At 39.4% G+C, this 20,529-nt stretch overlaps 2 protein-coding genes across 2 annotated transcripts; one reads left to right on the top strand and one right to left on the bottom strand.

Moving 5' to 3' along the window:
- The first annotated feature begins 12,148 nt into the window (after positions 1 to 12,148).
- krt15 (keratin 15) lies at positions 12,149 to 14,746 on the top strand. The gene is made up of 7 exons (XM_026220984.1): positions 12,149 to 12,716; positions 12,975 to 13,057; positions 13,139 to 13,295; positions 13,470 to 13,631; positions 13,740 to 13,865; positions 14,188 to 14,408; positions 14,528 to 14,746. Exons 1-7 carry the CDS (start codon positions 12,210 to 12,212, stop codon positions 14,637 to 14,639), a joined length of 1,368 nt encoding a protein of 455 aa, XP_026076769.1. The 5' UTR covers positions 12,149 to 12,209; the 3' UTR covers positions 14,640 to 14,746.
- A 228-nt stretch (positions 14,747 to 14,974) lies between these two features.
- On the bottom strand, positions 14,975 to 19,877 carry krt98 (keratin 98). Its single transcript, XM_026220986.1, has 8 exons — positions 19,453 to 19,877; positions 18,410 to 18,492; positions 18,172 to 18,328; positions 16,715 to 16,876; positions 16,084 to 16,209; positions 15,406 to 15,623; positions 15,272 to 15,282; positions 14,975 to 15,161 (listed from the first exon to the last, which is right to left on the bottom strand). The coding sequence occupies exons 1-8, from the start codon at positions 19,711 to 19,713 to the stop codon at positions 15,055 to 15,057; spliced, it is 1,125 nt and encodes a 374-aa protein (XP_026076771.1). The 5' UTR covers positions 19,714 to 19,877; the 3' UTR covers positions 14,975 to 15,054.
- Between the last annotated feature and the right edge of the window lie 652 nt (positions 19,878 to 20,529).

The following is a 20,529-nucleotide window of genomic DNA, read 5'->3' as shown; positions in this document are numbered from 1 at the left end:
CTCTGCCTCACAGAGAAACCAACATGATCTATGCACCAGTGGAATTTTCTCATAGTCTTCAAAGATCTTTTACTTCAGAATAGAAATCCTTGTTTGTGTAGCTCATAGACAACAGAATAAAAGATATTTACAGAATACAGAGTGCATTACAGACTTGGTTTTGAAAGAAGTCTCTCCTCTTATGTTCATCTAGGCTGCATTTATTCGATCGAAAATGCAGTAATATTGTGAAATATTAGTACAATTTAAGTTAAGTTTTTTTTATTTTAAAATATATAAAAATTTAATTTATTTCTGTGATGCAAAGCTGAATTTTCAGCAACATTACTCCTTCAGAATTCATTCTAATATACTAATTTACTGCTCAATAAATATTTTATTATTATTCATGTTGACATTTTTTTTCTTTAATGAATAGAAAACTCAAACAAACAGCATTTATTTGAAATATAAATATTTTGTAATAATAATATTAAATGTCTCAACCGTCAAAAGTTTAATCTTTTTTAAATTCACTTAAATTTTTTTTACCCAAACTTTTAAATGGTAGTGTATCAAAGTATCCACAAAAATATTAAGCAGCCAAAACTAGTCTAATAATAATTCACAATAATCTTTCACAAGATTTTGAATGTATATTCAAATAAATGCAGCCTTAACAGACTTTCAAAAACATTAAACATTATATACATATACATAAAGTAGCCTATACACAGATGTACATATACATAATCACAACCACATTCACAGTTCAATATGCACTTGTGAACTGTGGTTTTTCAGTTTGCGTTTTAAATAATTCTCCTCAGTGTTTTATTCCTCTCAGTGTTTTATTCCTCTCAGAATTGGCTCTGTGTGTGCATTTGAAATAGCAACACACGCTGTTTTCTTCTACAACATAAATCACATGCATTCGTACCATACCTAAAACACAAATTCTGAAGCAGTTATGTTCACTTTTTTAATAAGAAAAGAGCATTTGGGCTGTGAGTGTGTGCAGTCTACATTGTAGAACAAAACGCAAACGTATCAGCAAGTTATGTGTACCACAGGCTTTATTTTACTTATTATACATAATAAGGTACTCTCTGGCTTCCAGTATGAATGAAACAGACATTACATGTGTTTATAGCACTCAATAATGATAAAAAATAGGAAAAAATAATACTTCTCTCAGTTTTTTTTTAAAGAAGGCATATAAATCCCCATTTTTATCTAGTGTAAGGAAGTTTACACGTTTTTTTTTTTTTTTTTTTTTTTGTTAATATGTTTTGGAAAAAAAGAGGTCTGTATTGAAGTGTGTGCTAACTATATTGTTGCATCCCTAATCTGTTGTTATTATTTTGGTGCATAATTGACACACTGTCATTTTCTCCCTAGTCTTTTTCTTTATCATTAATTTAGTTTAATTTAATTTAGTTATGCTTAATATTTAACCTATAATTGCATCTATTGTTTTATTAAATAATTCTCAATGATTTATTGGTGATCAAAAAATTTCCGGTGGCCCAGAAAACTGGAAAAGTAAAAAAAAAAAAAATCTATCTATCTATCTATCTATCTATCTATCTATCTATCTATCTATCTATCTATCTATCTATATATATATATATATATATATATATATATATATATATTACAAATGATCTGCTCTTTAATCACGCGCCTGAACAGTTAAAGGGTAAGTTCAACCAAAAAAGAAAATTAAGCCACAAATTACCCTGATGTTATCCTAGGTATATATGATCTTCTTTCAGACAAATACAGTTGGAGTTATTTAAAAAATTGTCTTTGATTTTTGAAGCCATTTAATGCAACTCAGCGGGTGTTGCACTGCATCGGTCCATTAGAAGTTTAATAAAAAGCTCATCCATTGAAAAAAGGGTCTCACAAAAAAAGGGTCTCCTCCTGTAGTGAATCGATGTATTTATTTAAGAAAAATATCCATATTCAAAACGTATACCAAAAGGAAAACCAGTCTCCTCTTTGCTTATATTGAAATCTTCCGTCATTCTTCTTTACAAATCCTCTTTGACCATTGTTTTGTTTTGATCTCTCCACCGCATTAACGCATGCATTACTTCTGAGCGTCGCAGGTGCAATGCTGACCTCATACATCCTCCTTCCGTTTACAATGGTGAGCACAAGCTAAATTCAAGTGATTATTACATTTTGTATATGGATTTTGTTCTTACAAAAACGCATCGATTCGCTATGGAAGGCATTTGTTCACCCCCCAGAGCCGTGTGAGACACTATTTTTTATTGGCGCGCTTTCTATTAAAGGGTTTAAAAGTATTCATTTCTATAATTTATTTTCCAAAAAAAAATTAAAAATTAAAAATTATACGGACTCTAAGCTTTTGAATAATATAGAGTATAATGTTTCTAAAGTTTTTTATTTCACATAAATACTGATATTTTGATCCTTCTTTTCAGAGAATACTGAAAAATATTCATGTTTTAAATATTGATAATCAGCTAATCATCATATATGAGTGATTTCTGAAGGATGTGAAACTGAAGACTAGAGTAATGATGCTGAAAATACAGCTTTGGGCACAGGAATACATTCCATTTTAAAAAGTTTAAAATACAAATATATACAAATATTACACAATATTACTGCTTTTGTTGTATTTTGGATCAGATATATGCAGGCTTGGTGAGCAGAGGAGACTTCTTTAAAAACATTACAAATCTTACTGTTCAAAAACTGTTGATTGGTAGTCTATATAGATTACAGAAATTTTATATTGAAATGTACATTACATATACATATACATATACATAATGTTACGGATCACTCGGAGACAGAGGAGTAACAAATGAAGTTAATTTTTATTTATAGACACAAGCAGAGGAGCAGGTAGTGAGGAGTGGATGGGTAATGGGATCCGTGCCGGGAAGGTAGTGACCACACACACGCACCGTTGGGGATTAGAGGAGTCTTCGGGAGTTATCCTTGGAGAGAAGATGGAGGAGGAGTCTTCGGAGTTTATCCTTGGAGAGAAGGTAAAGAGGAGTTAGTCCTTATAGTTAGCGCAGATGAATGATCTTGTCGCGAACGTGACCGGACAATGACTGGGTGCGTGTGTGTGGCTTTTATGGTGCTGTGGTGGATGGCTGGTGATGAGGATCAGGTGGTGATGGTTTAATACTCAGGTGAGGGTGTGCACTGTGATTGTGTGGAGGTGGAATCTGGCCTGTTTGTAACAGTAGCCCCCTCCCCAGGGCCCGCTCCTGAGGGCCGGGGACCCCGACGATGAGGTGGGTGTCCTCTTCCTCTGGGAGCAGGTCGGTTGGGGTGCATGGTGTGGAAGGTATCCAGCAAGGTGGGATCCAAGATGTCGTTGCGTAGGACCCAGGAACGTTCCTCTGGACCGTATCCTTCCCAGTCCACTAAGTATTCCAGTTGTCCACCACGCCGCCGGGAGTCCAGGATGTCCTTGACCGAGTAGGCTGCGCCGTCATCTAGGAGGAGAGGAGGGGGGGCTTCTGTCTCACCAGGTTCTGTGGAGGGAAGAACAGAAGGATGGTGAGGTTTAAGGAGTGAGACATGGAAAGTGGGGTGAATCCGGTACTCAGGGGGAAGTTGAAGTTTGTAGGTGACCGGATTGATCTGCTGGGTGATAGTGAACGGGCCAATGAATCTGGGACTGAGCTTGCGGCAAGGTAGACGCAGGCGGATGTCCCGGGTAGACAGACAGACCTTCTGACCGGGTTGATACTGGGGGGCCTCGGAACGGCGAAGGTCGGCTGCCGTCCTGCTTCTGTGGAGCGCCCCTTGCAGTTGGTGATGGCTCTCGCTCTCCTGGAACCAATAGTCGGCCGCGGGAATATCAGAGGGCTATCCAGACCAGGGGGATAGAGGTGGTTGGTAGCCGAGTACCCACTCCGGTGGTAGAGGCGTCCACTTCCACAGCGAATGGTAAGTCTGGGTCTGGATGCACGAGGAGTGGGGCGGTCATGAAGGCCAGCTTCAAGGCCTGGAAGGCTTCAGTAGTGGCAGGAGTCCATGACAGGGACTTGGGCTTCTGACGAAGGAGGTTGGTAAGAGGACTGGTGATAGTACTAAAATTCTGAATGAATCGTCTATAAAAGTTGGCGAAGCCAAAGAATTGCTGCAGTTCCTTTATTGTGGTAAGAATGGGCCAGTCCCTGACGGCGCTTACCTTCCCCTCGTCCATCCGGATGCCACTGCGGTCGATGGTATATCCAAGGAACTGCACTGAGGGTTGATGGAATGAACACTTCTCTGCTTTTAGGTAGAGCTGGCAGTTCCTCAGGCGTTGCAGGACCTCCGCAACGTGGCGTTGATGTTCTGCCTGGCTCCGGGAGTATATCAAGATGTCATCAATATAGACTAGGACGAACTGATGGAGGAAATCCCGGAGCACCTCGTGTATGAAATCCTGGAATACGGAGGGGGCATTTACAAGCCCATACGGTATAACGCAATAGTCGTAGTGACCAGTAGGGGGGATGAAGGCGGTCTTCCACTCGTCCCCCTCATGTATCCGGATGAGGTTATACGCGATGCGGAGGTCCAACTTGGTGAACACAGTGGCACCACGGAGATGTTCCAGGGCCGCTGGGATGAGGGGAAGAGGATAACGAAACTTCTGAGTTATCTTGTTAAGGGCTCTATAATCGATACATGGCCATAAACCTCCATCCTTCTTGGCCACGAAGAAGAAACTGGAAGCAGCAGGGGCGGTAGATGGGCGGATGTATCCTTGAGCTAGCGCCTCCCTGATGTAATCCTCCATGGACTTCTCCTCGCAAACGGATAAGGGATAAATCCGTCCCTTTGGCACTGGTTCACCCGGCAGCAGATCTATTGCACAGTCCCACGGCCAGTGTGGAGGCAGCTTGGAGGCCCGCTTCGGGCAGAAGACATCGCTGAAGGGGGCGTAGCACTGGGGTATGGAGATGGACTGGTTCTCGACAGGGCTTTCAATGGAGGTGGAGTAGACTGGTAGTGGTTCGGGGGGACATTCCACTGGAACAGGACAGCCGGAGATACATGATTGAAAGCAGGCTTCGCCCCACTTCAGGATTTCTCCGGTCTTCCAGGAGATTACCGGGTTTTGCTGCGCCAACCATGGGCGCCTTAGGATGACATCAGCGGTGGAATCCTCCAGAACCAGCAGATGGATGTCCTCGTGGTGAAGAAGTCATATTTGAAGGGAGATAGGGCCCACGCAGTGGCGTACATATTTCTTGCTTAGCGGCCTGCCGGTGATTGTGTGGATTTGGTAAGCGGCTGGCGTGGCCATGGTTGGGAGGCTGAGCTGACGGCAGAGGGCGCTGGAGATGAAGTTGCCAGCTGACCCAGAATCGAGGAGGGCGGAAACTGGAAGAGATACATCAGCCGCAGTAAGTGCCACAACAGTGGTGAGTGGTTTCATTTGATATCGTGAGGGAAGGATGGCATGACGAACGGGGGCATCCAGCTATGGTATGCCCCGAAGCTGCACAGTACAGCCGTCTTTGACGCTCCACCATAGTGAGGCAGTAAGAGTCCACGAGCATGGGTTCGTTGGCTGGTTCTGGGGAGCTGACGTTCTCTGGTCGGCAGAGCGGTGTGGAGGAATGCGCCTGGCCCTGGTGCTCTTCTAAGCACGACTGCATACGAGTGGCAAAGCGGATGGATAGCTGGATGAATCGCTCGAGGCCGATGGTATCCTAGTATGCAGCGAGATGCAACCACACTCTGTGTTCCAGTCCTTGACGATAGGTAGTGAGCAGGGCCTGTTCGTTCCACCCACTGGAGGCCTCCAGAGTTCTGAACTGCAAGGCATAATCATTGACAGACATTTTCCCTTGTTTCAAATTGTATAGTCTCTCACCTATCAAGGAGTCCCAGGCAGGTTTGCCGAAAACTTCCCGGAAATGTTCGATGAAGCAAGAATATGACTGGGTAACAGGGTTATTCTGAGTCCAGAGAGAATCTGCCCACTGCAATGCCTTGAGAGCGGTTGCAACTCCAGGACCAGTGAACACTGAAGCAGGAAACCGCTGCATTCCTCCGCCGAACCAGAGTAGGGATGGGACTGGCGTGCACGGCAGGTGAAGGAGGGATGACGGGGGTAGCAGAGTGCTCGCTGGTGGTGGGGATGCGGGTGCTGACATGAGTGTCTGACGGAGAGCATCAACTGATTCCTGGAAGGGGTCCGTGAGGCTCATGCTTGCGTCTCTCGTTGTTTGTCCGGTCATCTGTTACGGATCACTCAGAGGTGTATATGTGTGTGTGTGTGTGTGTGCGCGTGTGTGTTTGTGTATGTGTGTGTATATGTATGTGTAATTTCTGTCCCCCTCACTTCTGAAAAGATGGCTACGCGCCTGATGTATGGTATACTGTCCATGTCCAGAGAGGTAATAAAAACATCTTCAAAGTAGTCCATGTGACATCAGAGGGTCAGTTAGAATTTGTTGAAGCATCGAAAATACATTTTGGTCCAAAAATAACATCATGAACACACTCACACAACAGACCCGAAAGAGAAGACAATGATGAATAAAGTCATCGTTTTTGTTATTTTTGGACCAAAATGTATTTTTGATGCTTCAACAAATTCTAACTGACCCTCTGATGTCACATGGACTACTTTGATGATGTTTTTCTTACCTTTCTGGACATGGATAGTATACCGTACACACAGCTTCAATGGAGGGACTGAGAGCTCTCGAACTAAATCTAAAATATCTTAAACTGTGTTCAGAAGATAAACGAAGGTCTCACGGGTTTGGAACGACATGAGGGTGAGTTATTAATGACGTAATTTTAATTTTTGGGTGAACTACCCCTTTAAACTTCTCAAGGACCGAAGCAGTGCAACACCCGCTGAGTTGCATCCAACAGCTTGAAAGATCAAAGACAATTTTCTAAATAACTCCAAATGAATTTGTATGAAAGAAGAATGTCTTATACATATAGGATGACTTCAAGTTGAGTAATTTATGGCTTAATTTTCATTTTTGGTTGAACTAACCATTTAATCCTGCAAACAACAGATTGGAGAATCCACCCATGATTCTAGCTTGAGTTTTGCCTCTGTATGACAGGTTAAATCCTTGACAAAATATGATCATGACAAATTAAAATTCTGAGACCAATTATTACAGAAGGTGTGTAATATCATGTCTTTATATTGCATTTGACTTAACAAGATTATGTGGTCACCCCCTTATAATTAATAGCATTAGTAAGGCTCTTAATTCAAGTGAGAACGAACCTTAATGCTAATACAAACAATGTTATTCTGTGCTTCCAACAACATTTTGGTTTACAAAGCAATGTCACTAAAGTCAAGAAGAGTTTGTTTGGCCTGCACAAAGACCACACCTGAACCCCATCGATCACCTTTTGGATGAAATGGAACGCTGACTTTCTGTCAGAAAAGACAAAGTTTTCAGGGAGGCATAACTCCTCGTAACACCCATGTGTTGAAATCAAATGCTCCAAAAGAAGACAGAAGGGTGTGGTGAACAGGTATCCTTGTCATATAGTGTATCTCTAAATTGTTCCCCTTGACTTCTGATCTTGAGTACCCCTGCTCTAAATGGATCTTTGATTCAGATTCTAGGACCTTTACATTGAATCAGTCTTCTGTGTTGGGTCCTTAATGAACTCTTAAAGGGACAGGGTGGTAAAAAAATAAATTAGATGGGAGGAAGAATAATTCTATGAAAAAATGCGCTCACTTGCAAAACTTTTGCATTTGGTTACAAACATTTGTGATGGAAATAATTTTGAGGTGGAGGGGAAAATATTTCAGTGCTTTTGTAAATTAAATAGTTTTAGTGTGAGAGAGAATGCAAATTTTTTTTTTTTTGCAAGCAAATGCAAAACCTTAGCAAAAGAATGCAGGCAAAAAAAAAATTTACGAGTGAAAGAAATGTTTTTCTGCAGAACGCAATACTTTTGCAAGAGAACACAAATGTTTTGAGAGTGAAAGCAAAGTTTCTTATGTGGATTGCAGTAATTTGCATGATGACTAAATGTTTCGCAAGCAAACACAACGTTTTTCTGGGGAACGCAACAATGATTAGCAAGACAACCCAAATTTTCTGTGAGTAAATGCAAAGTTTCTTTGGGAACACAACAGTGTAGCAAAGAAAATGAAAATGCTTCACTAGAGAATTTCACATTTTTCCTGGGGAATGCAACAGTTTATCAAGAGAATTGAAATGCTTTGAGAATGAATGCAAATATTTTAATATATATTATTTTATCCTCACATCTCATATTTTATTCCATCACCCTGCCCCCTCAGGGACTCTTTTGTGCCTGCATTAGTAATGTCTTATTTTTACAGATGAGCTGTAATAATGTGAAGTCATCATGTGGTACTCCCAGCATTCACTGTGACACAAAAGTACTGTAGTGATTTCTCTCAGTGTTGTTTATACCTGTCATGTGATTCAACCTTCAAAATCGCCAAGTCTTTGACTGTGGTTTTGGATTTGAAATGAATTTGCACAGATGTTTGCCAGTGCTGCAGAGAGCAACGAGTATTGGCATGAACTGGGTGAACAAAACAGGAAGCCTGAGACCACTGTGAGTCATGAACCGGCATCCTGCAGGCAATAACAGGGTGGATATCTCAACAATAGACAGAGCTGTCATTCAAACCACCGAATCCCTGATAGGCAGGGCAGAAAGAGAGTCATATTCCTTACTACAATCTTACAAGAGATATTTGATCAGTCCAAAGATCTTCAATCCGGTTTTCTGACCTACAGCAATGAAGGTAATGCTCATATCATTGTATATATATATATATATATATATATACATATATATATATATAACCTGTTAACTGTCACCCCATCCCGTATAGGGGCCAACTACATTAACTTCACTATATTACAATTAAATCCTAATCTAAGGTCGAATACTCCTAGATATTTTACCAATATTTTTTAGTTAAAAATGATGTAGGAAAAGTAATAGTTTAATTTATGGCAAGAGTGCACCTCAAAAACCTACATCATAACAGGAGTTTGATCTTTGTAAAAAAAAAAGTCTTCTTTGTTGCCTTTTCCACACTTCATAATCCGAAATGATATAACACTTGAAAACTTAAAATCTCAAAATTCATCCTTTGAAACCCATTTTAAAATCAAACATTGCATTACCATGAAAATGGTACATCAATATCATGTAACAAAATGTTTTCAGTCAAGTCATATATATATAAACAACAACAATCATAACTTTATTACCACATCTAATATGTATTTCATCCATAAATAACTATTATAAAGAGATTTTAACCATTCTGTTCAAATAAATATTTTAATTTCTTCCTCTTCTCATTCATTTTAAAACATCTGCTCTTATGACAATGACAGTTATAATTTGGTGCTGTTTTCACAAGGAAGTGTAAAGATGTAAATAGCACATGAACCAGGGATTCATTTTACAATATTAAATTTATCGCACTTTGTAACCATGTGTGCTTATTATTATCTTTGAAAGTTCTTGCAGCAATTTTTCAGCAAACAGCAAGATAGACTTTGTAAACGAGAGGTCATGGGGAGGGCAAGGCAAATGAAACAATATGTTGTTCTGTTACAGAGTCCCTGGACTTATTATTTTACCACAAGACAAGAAAAACCAGTTCGATCTTTAAAGTTTGAGTTTCGGATGAATTCCTATAAGTGCAATGACAGTGTTTTCATTGTCTGTGAAACAATGACTGTATATTTAAGTTTTAGCATCCCATAAATTACAAAAATAGAATGTAATTGCTTTCCTTAATTTGCATATCTATATAATACAATGACAAATATGAAGTATTATTCTATTTTAATAAAAGTATGGAGCAGATTTATGACTGTGCCACACCCATTACGAAGAAACCCACTGAACTTCTGCAACACTTTCAGTCAGCAGCAGAGAAACAAAGAAGCCTGTTATAAAGTCAGAAGGGAAAAAAATGATCGAATAGGGAAAGGAAAATAAGTTGTAGGCTATTTTAATAACAGAGTTTTTAATAACCTGTATTGCAGTACATGTATTTCAGTGTTTTTGTGTTCATTCATAAAGGTTTTGCATTCTTCAAGAATCTTTCTAAACTGACAAAGGGACACAGTGAAAGAAACAACATGTGAAATGTAAGGAAAATGTTTTTTTTTTTTTGCAAAAGTTCTTCTCCTTCTCCTTCGTGTTCTCCTGAGAAACTTTGCATTTCTTTCGCAAATGTTTCGCATTCCCTTACGAAAGGAAAATATATTTACCAATATATTTCTTAAAATATATTGTGATATATTGTAATATAGTATTTTCCCTTTTTATTTTCTAATATTTTTATATATTTGAATACATTTAATAATATATTGATGATACCTATATTATATAATATATTGCAAAATATACAAATGATTGCCGGTTTCAATATATTGCAATATATTGGAAAAAATAAATATATATAAGAATATATGCCTAATATATTACATGATATTTTGCAATATACTGCAATATATTTTTGTTTCGTAAGGGTTCCTGCGGCATCTCATGGTTTTTGCAAAGAGATCATTTAAGTATAATCTTTCCTCCCTTTTATATTTTTCTGTCACTGCTCCTTTAGGTGGTCTGTGAATTAATATGAGTTTGGAGGTGTAATTTTTGCAGTGTTTTGTCAGCAAACTTTTTCAGTGGATCTCAAATTGAGTGCAATGCAAATTTAGAATTACATTTGTCCTTTACATCTCATGTGTTTTATTTCATTACCATGTCCCTTATTGCATTTTATTTAAGCATATTTGCAGTTCGCTACTTTTATAAGTCATAAATTCCCACAGAGAAAGTAAAAGGCTTACTAAGACTCATTAATGGATTATGTCCTGCATGGCATACTTACAAAAGCACACACATTAATATGTCATTTAAATCAGGATTCTAGCGGAATTGCAGGTACAATGTGATCTTTTAATCCAGAAAAACATTCTCTGAATTTGGGATTAAAAATAGAGCAAGTTAGAGCTTGCTTGGAAGCAGCGCACATGGATCAAATAAATCATGTCATTCAGTATGAAATCCTCATCTTTCTACACCTTATAACCACAGGCACATTCTCTCAGTTATTAACTTGATGAGTCATTTGAAATATAGCAATATACGTGTATTCATGTTTGGTTATCTTTGCACCAATTCTATTTCATTTTTTTCTTAATTTTATTGTATAATGACAACTATACAAAATATAATGTAACCTTCATAATTGTGTTCAAACTAGCAATTACACTGTACATCTTCATGCAACAGCCTTTTCAATGCCACTTAAATAACCGCTGATAGAAACGAACCAGTTGAATTGCATGGTCATGCTTTTCAAAGCAAAGCAAAGCTCTCAGTTTAAAGTTTCTTAAACATAAGAGAATTTTCTGTGATAAAAGTAAAGCCTTCTGGAGTGGTGTATCTGAGTCATGGCTTAAGCTCTCAGAAAAAGACTGTTACGCAAGAATAGAGACACCATGCTAGTACGTCTCCAGATGGCTCTTGCGCAATTTAAAAGTTCACTTTGGAAAATGTTTCTCTCTCTTGCTAATATTGTTTTTTTTTTTGTTTTTTTTTTTCTGCTCATATTTGAAAAGACAAAGGGAGGTCTGTTCTGGGGAAGCTGGCAGCATTCCACGAGCATGAGCCCATTTCACTGTGTGGTTTTAGCTTGCTGTTTATAAGTGTTTATCACATCCAGCACTCCGTCGTCCTGGAAACCCCGCTGGCAGGCGCATGTCATCCTGTCAGCACACATGTTATGAAGCCTGCAACACACACCGTATGGCAGTAACATGAGACCCTATGCAGACATGCATGGGAAAATCAAGTCCTACATATCAAAACAATCACATTCTGTGAATAAACAATGCCTTTCATAAATGCATTCATTTTTTGAAAAATGATGTGCATATGTTCTGGTGTTTCCTGTCTTTTTGCACATATCCCTGGGCTATGGGCTCTCACTCAGCTCATTCCAACAATTCATGTCACTTCACCTGTCAGATCCTCTGCCTCTGGACATATATTGGGTGGAGAAGGAAGTTTTCAATTCATTTTCTCCCCTCACCCCCTCCTCCAACTCTACCTCCACCCACCACTTACCTCATCCCACAAACATATAAAAATAAACCAGCCTCGTCTGTGCACCACATTCCCTCTCCTTCCAGCAAAAAGACTCTCTCCTCTGCAGCCCAGCTATGACGTCCTTCAGCAGCCGTAGTTTTATGTCTTCTGGTGGGGGCTTAGGTGGAAGCATTCGGGGTGCTTCTCTAGGAGGCATGTCTCGGTCATCTGGGATGTTCAGTGGAGCCGGTGGCCGCATAAGCGCCATGCGTTCTGGCAGTGTGTATGGGGGTGCAGGAGGCCATGGGGTCCGTATCTCCACTGCAGCTGGTGGTGGCGGTGGAGCAGGCTTTGGCGTTTTTAGTGCTGGAAGTGGTGGTGGAGCAGGATTTGGCTTTGGTGCTGGCTCTGGAGGAGGCTTCGGAGGAGGCGATATGGATCTCAACGTGACCGTCAATGAAAAAGCAACCATGCAGAACCTGAACGACCGCCTGGCATCTTACCTGGAGAAGGTGCGCTCCCTGGAGAAGGCCAACGCAGATCTCGAGCTGAAGATCAGACAGTTTCTGGAGAGCAAAACCTCACCTTCTGCGAGAGATTACTCTGCCTACCAGGCCACAATCAGCGACCTGCAGGATAAGGTACTGCTACTGTAAAACTTCACATCAATTTGTGCACAAGATATTTTCATAGCTGCAGGATTAAGGGTGTGGTCATATTCTCATTGAGTTTTCTGCACATCAGAACGAAACAAAGCCATGCATTTCTGCCATGTACTGTCATGCATGTCAAGGGTTACCTCCCAAATTTGGTGCAACAGAGAAATTGTGCATTTATATCTTAAAAAGCATTTGCAATTTGCAAAAACATCATTATTTGAATCATCCCATCTCTGACAGATCCAAGATGCCACTCGTGTTAATGGAGGAGTCTACCTGGCCATCGATAATGCAAAATTGGCTGCTGATGACTTCAAGACCAAGTAAATCCACACCTACAGTGTATGAAACCTCATAATTAGGAGAAAAGTTGCTAAAAAGCTGCTCTGTTTTGATTCATTTAGGTATGAGAATGAGTTGGCCATGCGTCAATCTGTGGAAGCAGATATTGCTGGGCTGAAGAGACTCCTTGATGAGTTGACATTGGCAAGATCTGACCTGGAGATGCAGATTGAAGGCTTAAAGGAGGAACTTATCTTCCTCAAGAAGAACCATGAGGAGGTAAACACCTGCCCAACTCAAACATGGCAAGCAAGATCATTTGATCTTGGTAAAACAAAGTTCTTCTGACCATAAAATGCAAGGCAGTGAAATATAATTCTGATAAACACTTAACATTTCAGGGAATTTGCCTAAGGGGTCATACATGATCTCAAATTCTCCCTGTCTTTGTAGGAACTGGCATCCATGCGCAGTCAGATGACTGGTTCAGTGAATGTAGAGGTGGACGCAGCTCCTCAGGAGGATCTGAACCGTGTGATGAGTGAGATCCGTGAGCAGTACGAGGCAGTTGCTGCCAAAAACCGACGTGAACTAGAGACCTGGTTCCAAACCAAGGTAGAAGGCGGCAAATAAATCTGAACGAGCCAAAGCTAGAACAATTCATCCTGCAAGCTTTGGTCTTTGGAGACGCTTAACTAAACTCTGAATGTTATTTATCCGCAGTCAGAGACACTGACTAAGGAGGTCGCGGCCAGTACAGAGACCCTCCAAGTGTCCAAGACTGAAATCACTGACCTCAGACACACCCTTCAAGGCCTGGAGATCGAGTTACAATCTGAACTCAGTAGAGTAAGTCTTTGATACATAACAATATGGTTACTTTATAATAGCTGCTGAAAGAAACATTTTAGGCCATTCTAAGCAGGTTTTAGCTTGTATAAGCTAGTCTACATTGAACTAAATGGTTTCAAAGCTGGTATTCTGCATGTAGGTGCCCAAACCCCTCTGAAACCAATTAATCTTGACCATGTTGGGGACATGACAATTCCATTTTACACTGGATTAAGTTGTTTTTTCAGCATGCTGGTTAAACTTCTACCATTTTTTTACCCAACATATACTTATCATTCCAGTCCACGCTAAGCAATAGCACCTCCAATCTATTCTCTAGAAAGCGGGGCTTGAGGGAACTCTTGCGGACACAGAAGCACGATACTCCATGAAGCTGGGTCAGCTACAGGCTCAGGTTACAAGTCTGGAGGAGCAGATCGTTCAGCTCAGAGCCGACATAGACAGACAATCTCATGAATACAAAATGCTGTTGGACATCAAGACCCGGCTGGAGATGGAGATCGCAGAGTATAGGAGACTGCTGGATGGAGAAGCAAGCAGGTAGGAGGTGTCGGAAGAAGCATAGTGATACTGTAGAATGAGTGTGTGTGTGTGTGTGTTTCTGATTGTGTTTTGCCATTTCTGAAGAACATATATCAACATTTTCTCTTTTTTGTCAGCATTATCACTAGTGGAGGAGGAGGAGGAGTGAGCTCTACCACTACCGTCAAGGTGAAGACCATTGTGAAAGAAACTGTTGATGGGGAAGTGGTGTCAACTATTTCAAAATAAACACCATCCTACATAATACACTGCCCATCTACACCTGTCAGACCAGTCTTAAGGCCTTGTGGTCCACTGTTGTTGAGAATAAAATCAGTGATGCCGCAAAACCATGATTGTGATTTGTCTCATGTTAAATCTGTTCACAGTTTTTAGTCAATATCAAAGCATTGTTTCTTAAAGGATGATGATACAGTACATTCTGAGACTTGTGCTTGCAGTACATCATGTGATTGTCATTTAACAGAGAAAAAGAGAGGTAGAAATCAGACAGGATTGCACAAAAAAAAAAAAAATCACATTCAGACAATCGTGTTTATAATCTACCAAACGTTCAATTGCTTCATTAACTGTGTAAGTGTGCAACACAGAAAACTGGTAAAAGAAGTGATGACACGTTAAAATAGGTGTGTTATTGAGCAGATCAGTCATTTTGCTCATCATCATCCACGCTGCCGCTGCTCTCGCTGCTGTCCACAGTCTTCTCATCCACCGTGCTTTCCATCACTGTGATGGTTTTGGTGACATCTTCTAAAAACACACAATGAGAGACAGTACATAGAAATGCACTACAATGCTTCATAGTGATGTAAAATACTTTATATACAAAACATATATTTTATTGTAAAACAGTCACTTACTGTCGGACTCCCTGTAAAAACAGAGGGAAAGCGAGCCAGTGTTAGTAAAGCATTTAAGAACCCTAAGATTTACTTTTGCACTAACATCAAATTCAAATACATTTAATTTGAGCTATTATTTTTATGAACATCACCTCTCATTTCCATCCAGCAGTCTCTTGTACTCAGCGATCTCATGCTCCAGTCTGTTCTTGACATCCAGCAGCGTTTCATACTCTCGTTTGTTGCTGGCAATGTTGTTATGAAATTGACTTAGCTGGTCCTCTAGGCTGGTGACAGTGGCCTGAAGCCTAGCCAACTGGTCGCCGTAACGAGCCTGCGTTTCCTCCAGTTCACCATCAAGGGCTGACTTCTGTTATATTCATATTACAAAAAAAGATTTACCTAAATAATTATTCAATGATATTCATTTTACTGTGCACACACTGTGGTTGTTTAATGTTATTTGGTGCATTAGGGTTGAATTACATGTTGACAGTGCTAATAATCCACACTGGTGAGACACTTTCTCCTGTTTAAACAGTCATTTGCTTGTTGTGTAAGCAAAATACATCATATTTTCCCTGACTGCTTTTAAAGTCTTAAAGCTGGCAGTGCACTGGTTGTGAAGAAGAATGGGGTGAGACTGAAGCCCATGCTCAGAAAACAGCTTGGCACAACACATGTTCTGGCTACACATATTGCCACAGACTTGGAAATTATAATGCAGTGCCTCTTCCCTATAACCTACAACTCTATGAGGTGCTGAGAGTATAGAAAAGCACATTTTGCAATAAAAATAAAAGTGTTATTGCAAGGGTGTGCAGGTTTACCAAGCTCTGCTGGGTCTGCAGTTCAATCTGTAGTTTCTGTAAGGTGTTTGTCAACTCCTTCAGCTCTATTCTGCTGTTATGAAGCTCTTCATTTTGTGTGACCACCTCCTGTTCCACCGGGGCAGTCTGAAGTAAACAAAATCAAAAACAACTAGAAAATCACATGCATCCCACTATAAAACTATATTTTACCCTGTTAATCAGAGATGAGCAACTGAAAATGCAAATGCACCAAATCAGTTATTTTCAGATGTGTATAGTTTAGTAAAACAGTGCTTATTGTGTCAAAATGTTACTTAGAAGAAAAACAATTATTGCCCAAAACATGAGAAAAAAAGGTTTTCCAAATTAAGTTGTTCAGTATTTAAAATATTAAAGATTAGAATTTAAAAGATTAGAATTATGGTATTTTTTGAAAATAATTAATTTAAAGTCATGATGACCTGCCATATATGTACTTTGCATTTTAAAGTTAAATGAAGTTGTAAATTCTAATGAAGATGCATCAGAAACTTGATTTTTTCTTTGGAGGAAAAGTGCAGGTATGCACAATATAATACTTATAACACAAATAATACTTAAATGTAATACATTCACTCGAGTACAAATGCATTTGTGGTTTTAACTTCACCTTGGTCTCATACCAGGTCTCCAGCTCTTGGCGTTTTTTCTCAGTCACAGTCTCATAGTGTTGTCTGATCTCTGTCATGGCCTTCATCAGGTCCATAGAGGGCGCTGCATCCACACTAACATCCACATGACCTACAGCCTCAGCTCTGGTCACAGACATCTCCTGTGAAAACACACATATTAGAAAATCTGTGATCTAGCACAGAGTCAGAGATGGATCGTATTATGATGCTGACATGGTATTAATCATCTATTCATAGATTTAAGAGGAATAAAAAGAAGGAGTGGTGGGATGAGCCTAGTTTTTTAATCCAAAACATCTCAGGACTGTTTCAGGAGAAAGTTAGGCTTTCCTTGTGAGTTTCTCTTTATTTTAATACACTTTCATCAATTGGAAATTTTCTAAAAGTCTCCTTTAGTGTACGCTAAAGTGTGTTTATGCATGAATGATGGCCTTTCATTGCCCCAGAGGCCCAGCGATATTACTGTTTCGTTTAAAATGATGTAATGGAAGGGGAAATCCCCGCAGAGCAGGCAGCAGAAGAACAAGAGGAAAAAAGAAAAATTGAAGGAAGGAAGGAACAGTCGAAGTGACCCTGTGTTTTTGTTGTGTGGAAACGGTTATCTCTGAAATAGCTGATTATGAGCAGCTACAGTAACCTGTCATTTATCTTTCAATTGTTTTTAAGCAATAAATACCTAAATAAAAGATCTGAACTAAATTTGACCTAATCTCCATTAGATTTGCAATACTGTTCAAAAGTTTGGTATCACTGAATTATTTTCACTATGACATTTTTTTCAGAAAGGATGCATTAAATTGATCAAAAATGCAGTATTTTTTTTTTTAAATAAAAGTATTTCTAGTATAAATAAATGATGTTCTTCAAGGTTTCTATTCATCGGACACTGCATCATGGTTTGTGCACTTTATTAGGTAGCACAACTGTTTTACTTGTGCTAATTAATTAAATGGTAGTGAAGCTACGAGGCTAAGCTGAAAGCAGTATGCAAATATATAGGCTAACCTTTTAGCTTGCAGGTTAACTGAAAGAAATATCAGAAATATGAGTTGCAGTCACATCACCTTACCACATCACCATGGTGATATTTACTGTATACAGTAAGCGTAAATGTTTCCAGGTTACTTGTGCTTGCATAACAGCTTTGTGTAAAACAGGACTCAGTTTGTGGGTGGAATATCTGAATATATGACCAGTCTCCTGGGCAATGCCCTAAATAGAAACTCTGTCATGGTGATATTCCTGCTGTTTACAAGCTAGAATTTGCTCTTTTAGAATATGGAATGATACACTGTTGAACTAAACACCAATTAGAATGTTGTCCAATTGTAATTAAATTAAATAAGTTTCCTTCACAAAGAGATAGAACAAACATACAACCGCATAAAGACTGCTCAGTGAGGCAAAGATGGGAAAATTGTGTCACATATCAAACCTCCTCGTGATATCTGCTCAGTATGATGAGCTCCTCATTCAGATTCTCAATTTTTATCTCCAGGTCCGACCGACTCAAACTAAACTCATCCAGTACTTTCCTCAGTTTTAAGATGTCGGCTTCAATGCTCATGCGCATTTCCAGCTCCTTCTCATACCTGAGGCGATGGTTCACAGAATTAATTTTCTATTAATGCTCAATTAAATCAATGGTAAGACATATATATTCAGGTTCTCACTTTTTCTTGAAGTCGTCTGCGGCCAGTCTGGCATTGTCCACAGACAAGAGCAATGCGCCATTGTCTTGGGAAGCCAAATGAATCTGCCAGTAAAAAAAGAAAGAAAAAAAGGAAAATGTATTGTATTGTGGCAAGCCAAACAGCAGATGCCAGTGAGATGTTATAGAAGGTTACAGAAAATACACCCTCAGAACACTGAATTCCAAATAAGAGGAAAAACATAGATCAGTCTATTGCACAATAAACATTCTGGCACCTGGAGTCATTTTATTTTTAGAGCTGGTTGTCAGTGTCTGTAGAGTTCAGTAGAGCCACAGAATGCGGAACAAAAGCCAACTCTGACAACAAAACTTGTTCAGTCTGTTTCTTAACATATACTTGTCTAGATGCCATCACAGTAGTCAGTCACCGAATATGTATAAACTACGAGCTAAAACGAATAAAAATACCACAAGCCAATTAGTGTTCTGATGTCAGTGTTGCTTCAGTATATAGTATTTATGGTTGCACTTTATTTTACAGTATGTGTACTTCCATGTACTTATATTGTACTCACAGTGTATTTATCTAAGAAAATTCTGGTAATACAAGGTAACTACATGGGGTAGGGTTAGGTTTAGGGGAAGGTTCCGGGTTAGTACCTAGTTATTACATAGTTATTGTAATTCCTACAATAAGTACATAGTATGTACATGGGGAACAGGACTGTAAAATAAAGTGCTACCGTATTTATTAATATTTACATTATTTGTATCTTTTCAGTTTAAATTTTAATTCAAATGCTAGTAATTTCTATTCAGCTTTAGTTTTAGTACTTGACAAGGCAAAGTGTCAGCTGTTTTTTTAAGTTCGAATTTCCTCTAATTGACTGTATATATTTTAGCTTTGCTTTATTTTCATTATTGAAAACTGTATTTAGCTTCACAGAACAGAGACGTGTGTATACTGTATATCATGCCTGTATGTCGTGTTTCAAAGTGCATGTCAAGTCATCCTCTCTGTCCGAAGACCTGTCTGCACACCCCACTCCACTCTGAACGTACCTTGTTCCTCAGGTCCTGGATGGTGTCCTGAAAGATGGTTTGTTTGAAAGTGACATCCACATCAGGGCGACTTTGAATGTGTTCTCTGATCTTCTGCTCCAGCTCAGTGTTGGCGTTCTCCAGTGAGCGCACCTTCTCTAGGTAGGAGGCAAGGCGGCTATTCAAATTCTGCATGATGGTCTTCTCGTCAGCCGACGGATCTAACCCATCAGCTAGGTTGAAGCCCCCTCCTCCATATACACCGGTGTTTCTGGAAGACATTGTGCTGTCCTGGTTAAGGTCTTTAACGTGGAAGTGGGAAACGAAACACAAACGCAGATTCAGAAAAAACCTTTAAATACCTGCCCAGGATGGAGGAGGGGAGAGGACACTTTGCTTTCCAAGGAACAGGTGGGTATGAAAACTTGTGATCTAGAACCCGAACATCAACATTGTTTAATGTCGTTTAAAGTCAAAATGTGGCACTTCTGGTCCTGACCTGAATTATCAAGAATTCTTATCATAACATTTCCGTTAATCCGAAAACGAAAGGCTTTTTTAAAATGAACACACTCAGGTGTAGCATATGGTCAAAGGTCTTGTTGTATGTCAACAAGAAACAGTGAATGACTGCTAAAAACTAAATGGAGGGCAGAACAAATTTTGAGAATCCTTAGTTCAGTGTTGCATAGAATTGGGATGCTTTTTATTCTTCTTATTTTAAAGTTCACAGAAAAAGTTTGCAGAATAAAGCGATCTTCCAACTCCGAAGGAATGCGTTTTCGACAGAGGGGACCCATGATGGAAGGGAAGACCCGTGTATGGTTGAATCCAGTGGGGTCGCTGTGTCCATTTCTTTTACTGTCTATGGGAAAACCATGGAGAGAAAATGATTGTGCTTGTTTGGCCTTGTTTTTTATCATTGACTTGGATTTCTTAGTGAACTCTTTATTAATCCATTCTTCTCTCCAATTCACATATTTTATATGTTACTGTTTGATATTTTCCACTCAGCCGCAGAAATGACGTCGTTATGAGTCATGCCTTTGGCGGTCAGTTGCTAAGTACAGTATCTAGTCGTAACTTTCTAAAACTGTA

The sequence above is a fragment of the Carassius auratus genome, chromosome 36, assembly GCF_003368295.1.
Source record: "Carassius auratus strain Wakin chromosome 36, ASM336829v1, whole genome shotgun sequence".
NCBI lineage: Eukaryota > Metazoa > Chordata > Actinopteri > Cypriniformes > Cyprinidae > Carassius > Carassius auratus.
This window is presented reverse-complemented; position numbering and strand designations above follow the sequence as displayed.

Excerpts from the sequence above, each read along its gene's own strand:
- krt98 (XM_026220986.1), bottom strand. The coding sequence starts at position 19,713 with ATGTCTTCCAGAAACACCGGTGTATATGGAGGAGGGGGCTTCAACCTA. Across the intron at positions 18,493-19,452 it reads TCCAGGACCTGAGGAACAAG|ATTCATTTGGCTTCCCAAGA; the intron begins GTACGTTCAGAG and ends TTTTACTGGCAG. Across the intron at positions 16,210-16,714 it reads AGACCTGGTATGAGACCAAG|ACTGCCCCGGTGGAACAGGA; the intron begins GTGAAGTTAAAA and ends TGTTTACTTCAG.
- krt15 (XM_026220984.1), top strand. The coding sequence starts at position 12,210 with ATGACGTCCTTCAGCAGCCGTAGTTTTATGTCTTCTGGTGGGGGCTTA. Across the intron at positions 12,717-12,974 it reads TCAGCGACCTGCAGGATAAG|ATCCAAGATGCCACTCGTGT; the intron begins GTACTGCTACTG and ends CATCTCTGACAG. Across the intron at positions 14,409-14,527 it reads CTGGATGGAGAAGCAAGCAG|CATTATCACTAGTGGAGGAG; the intron begins GTAGGAGGTGTC and ends CTTTTTTGTCAG.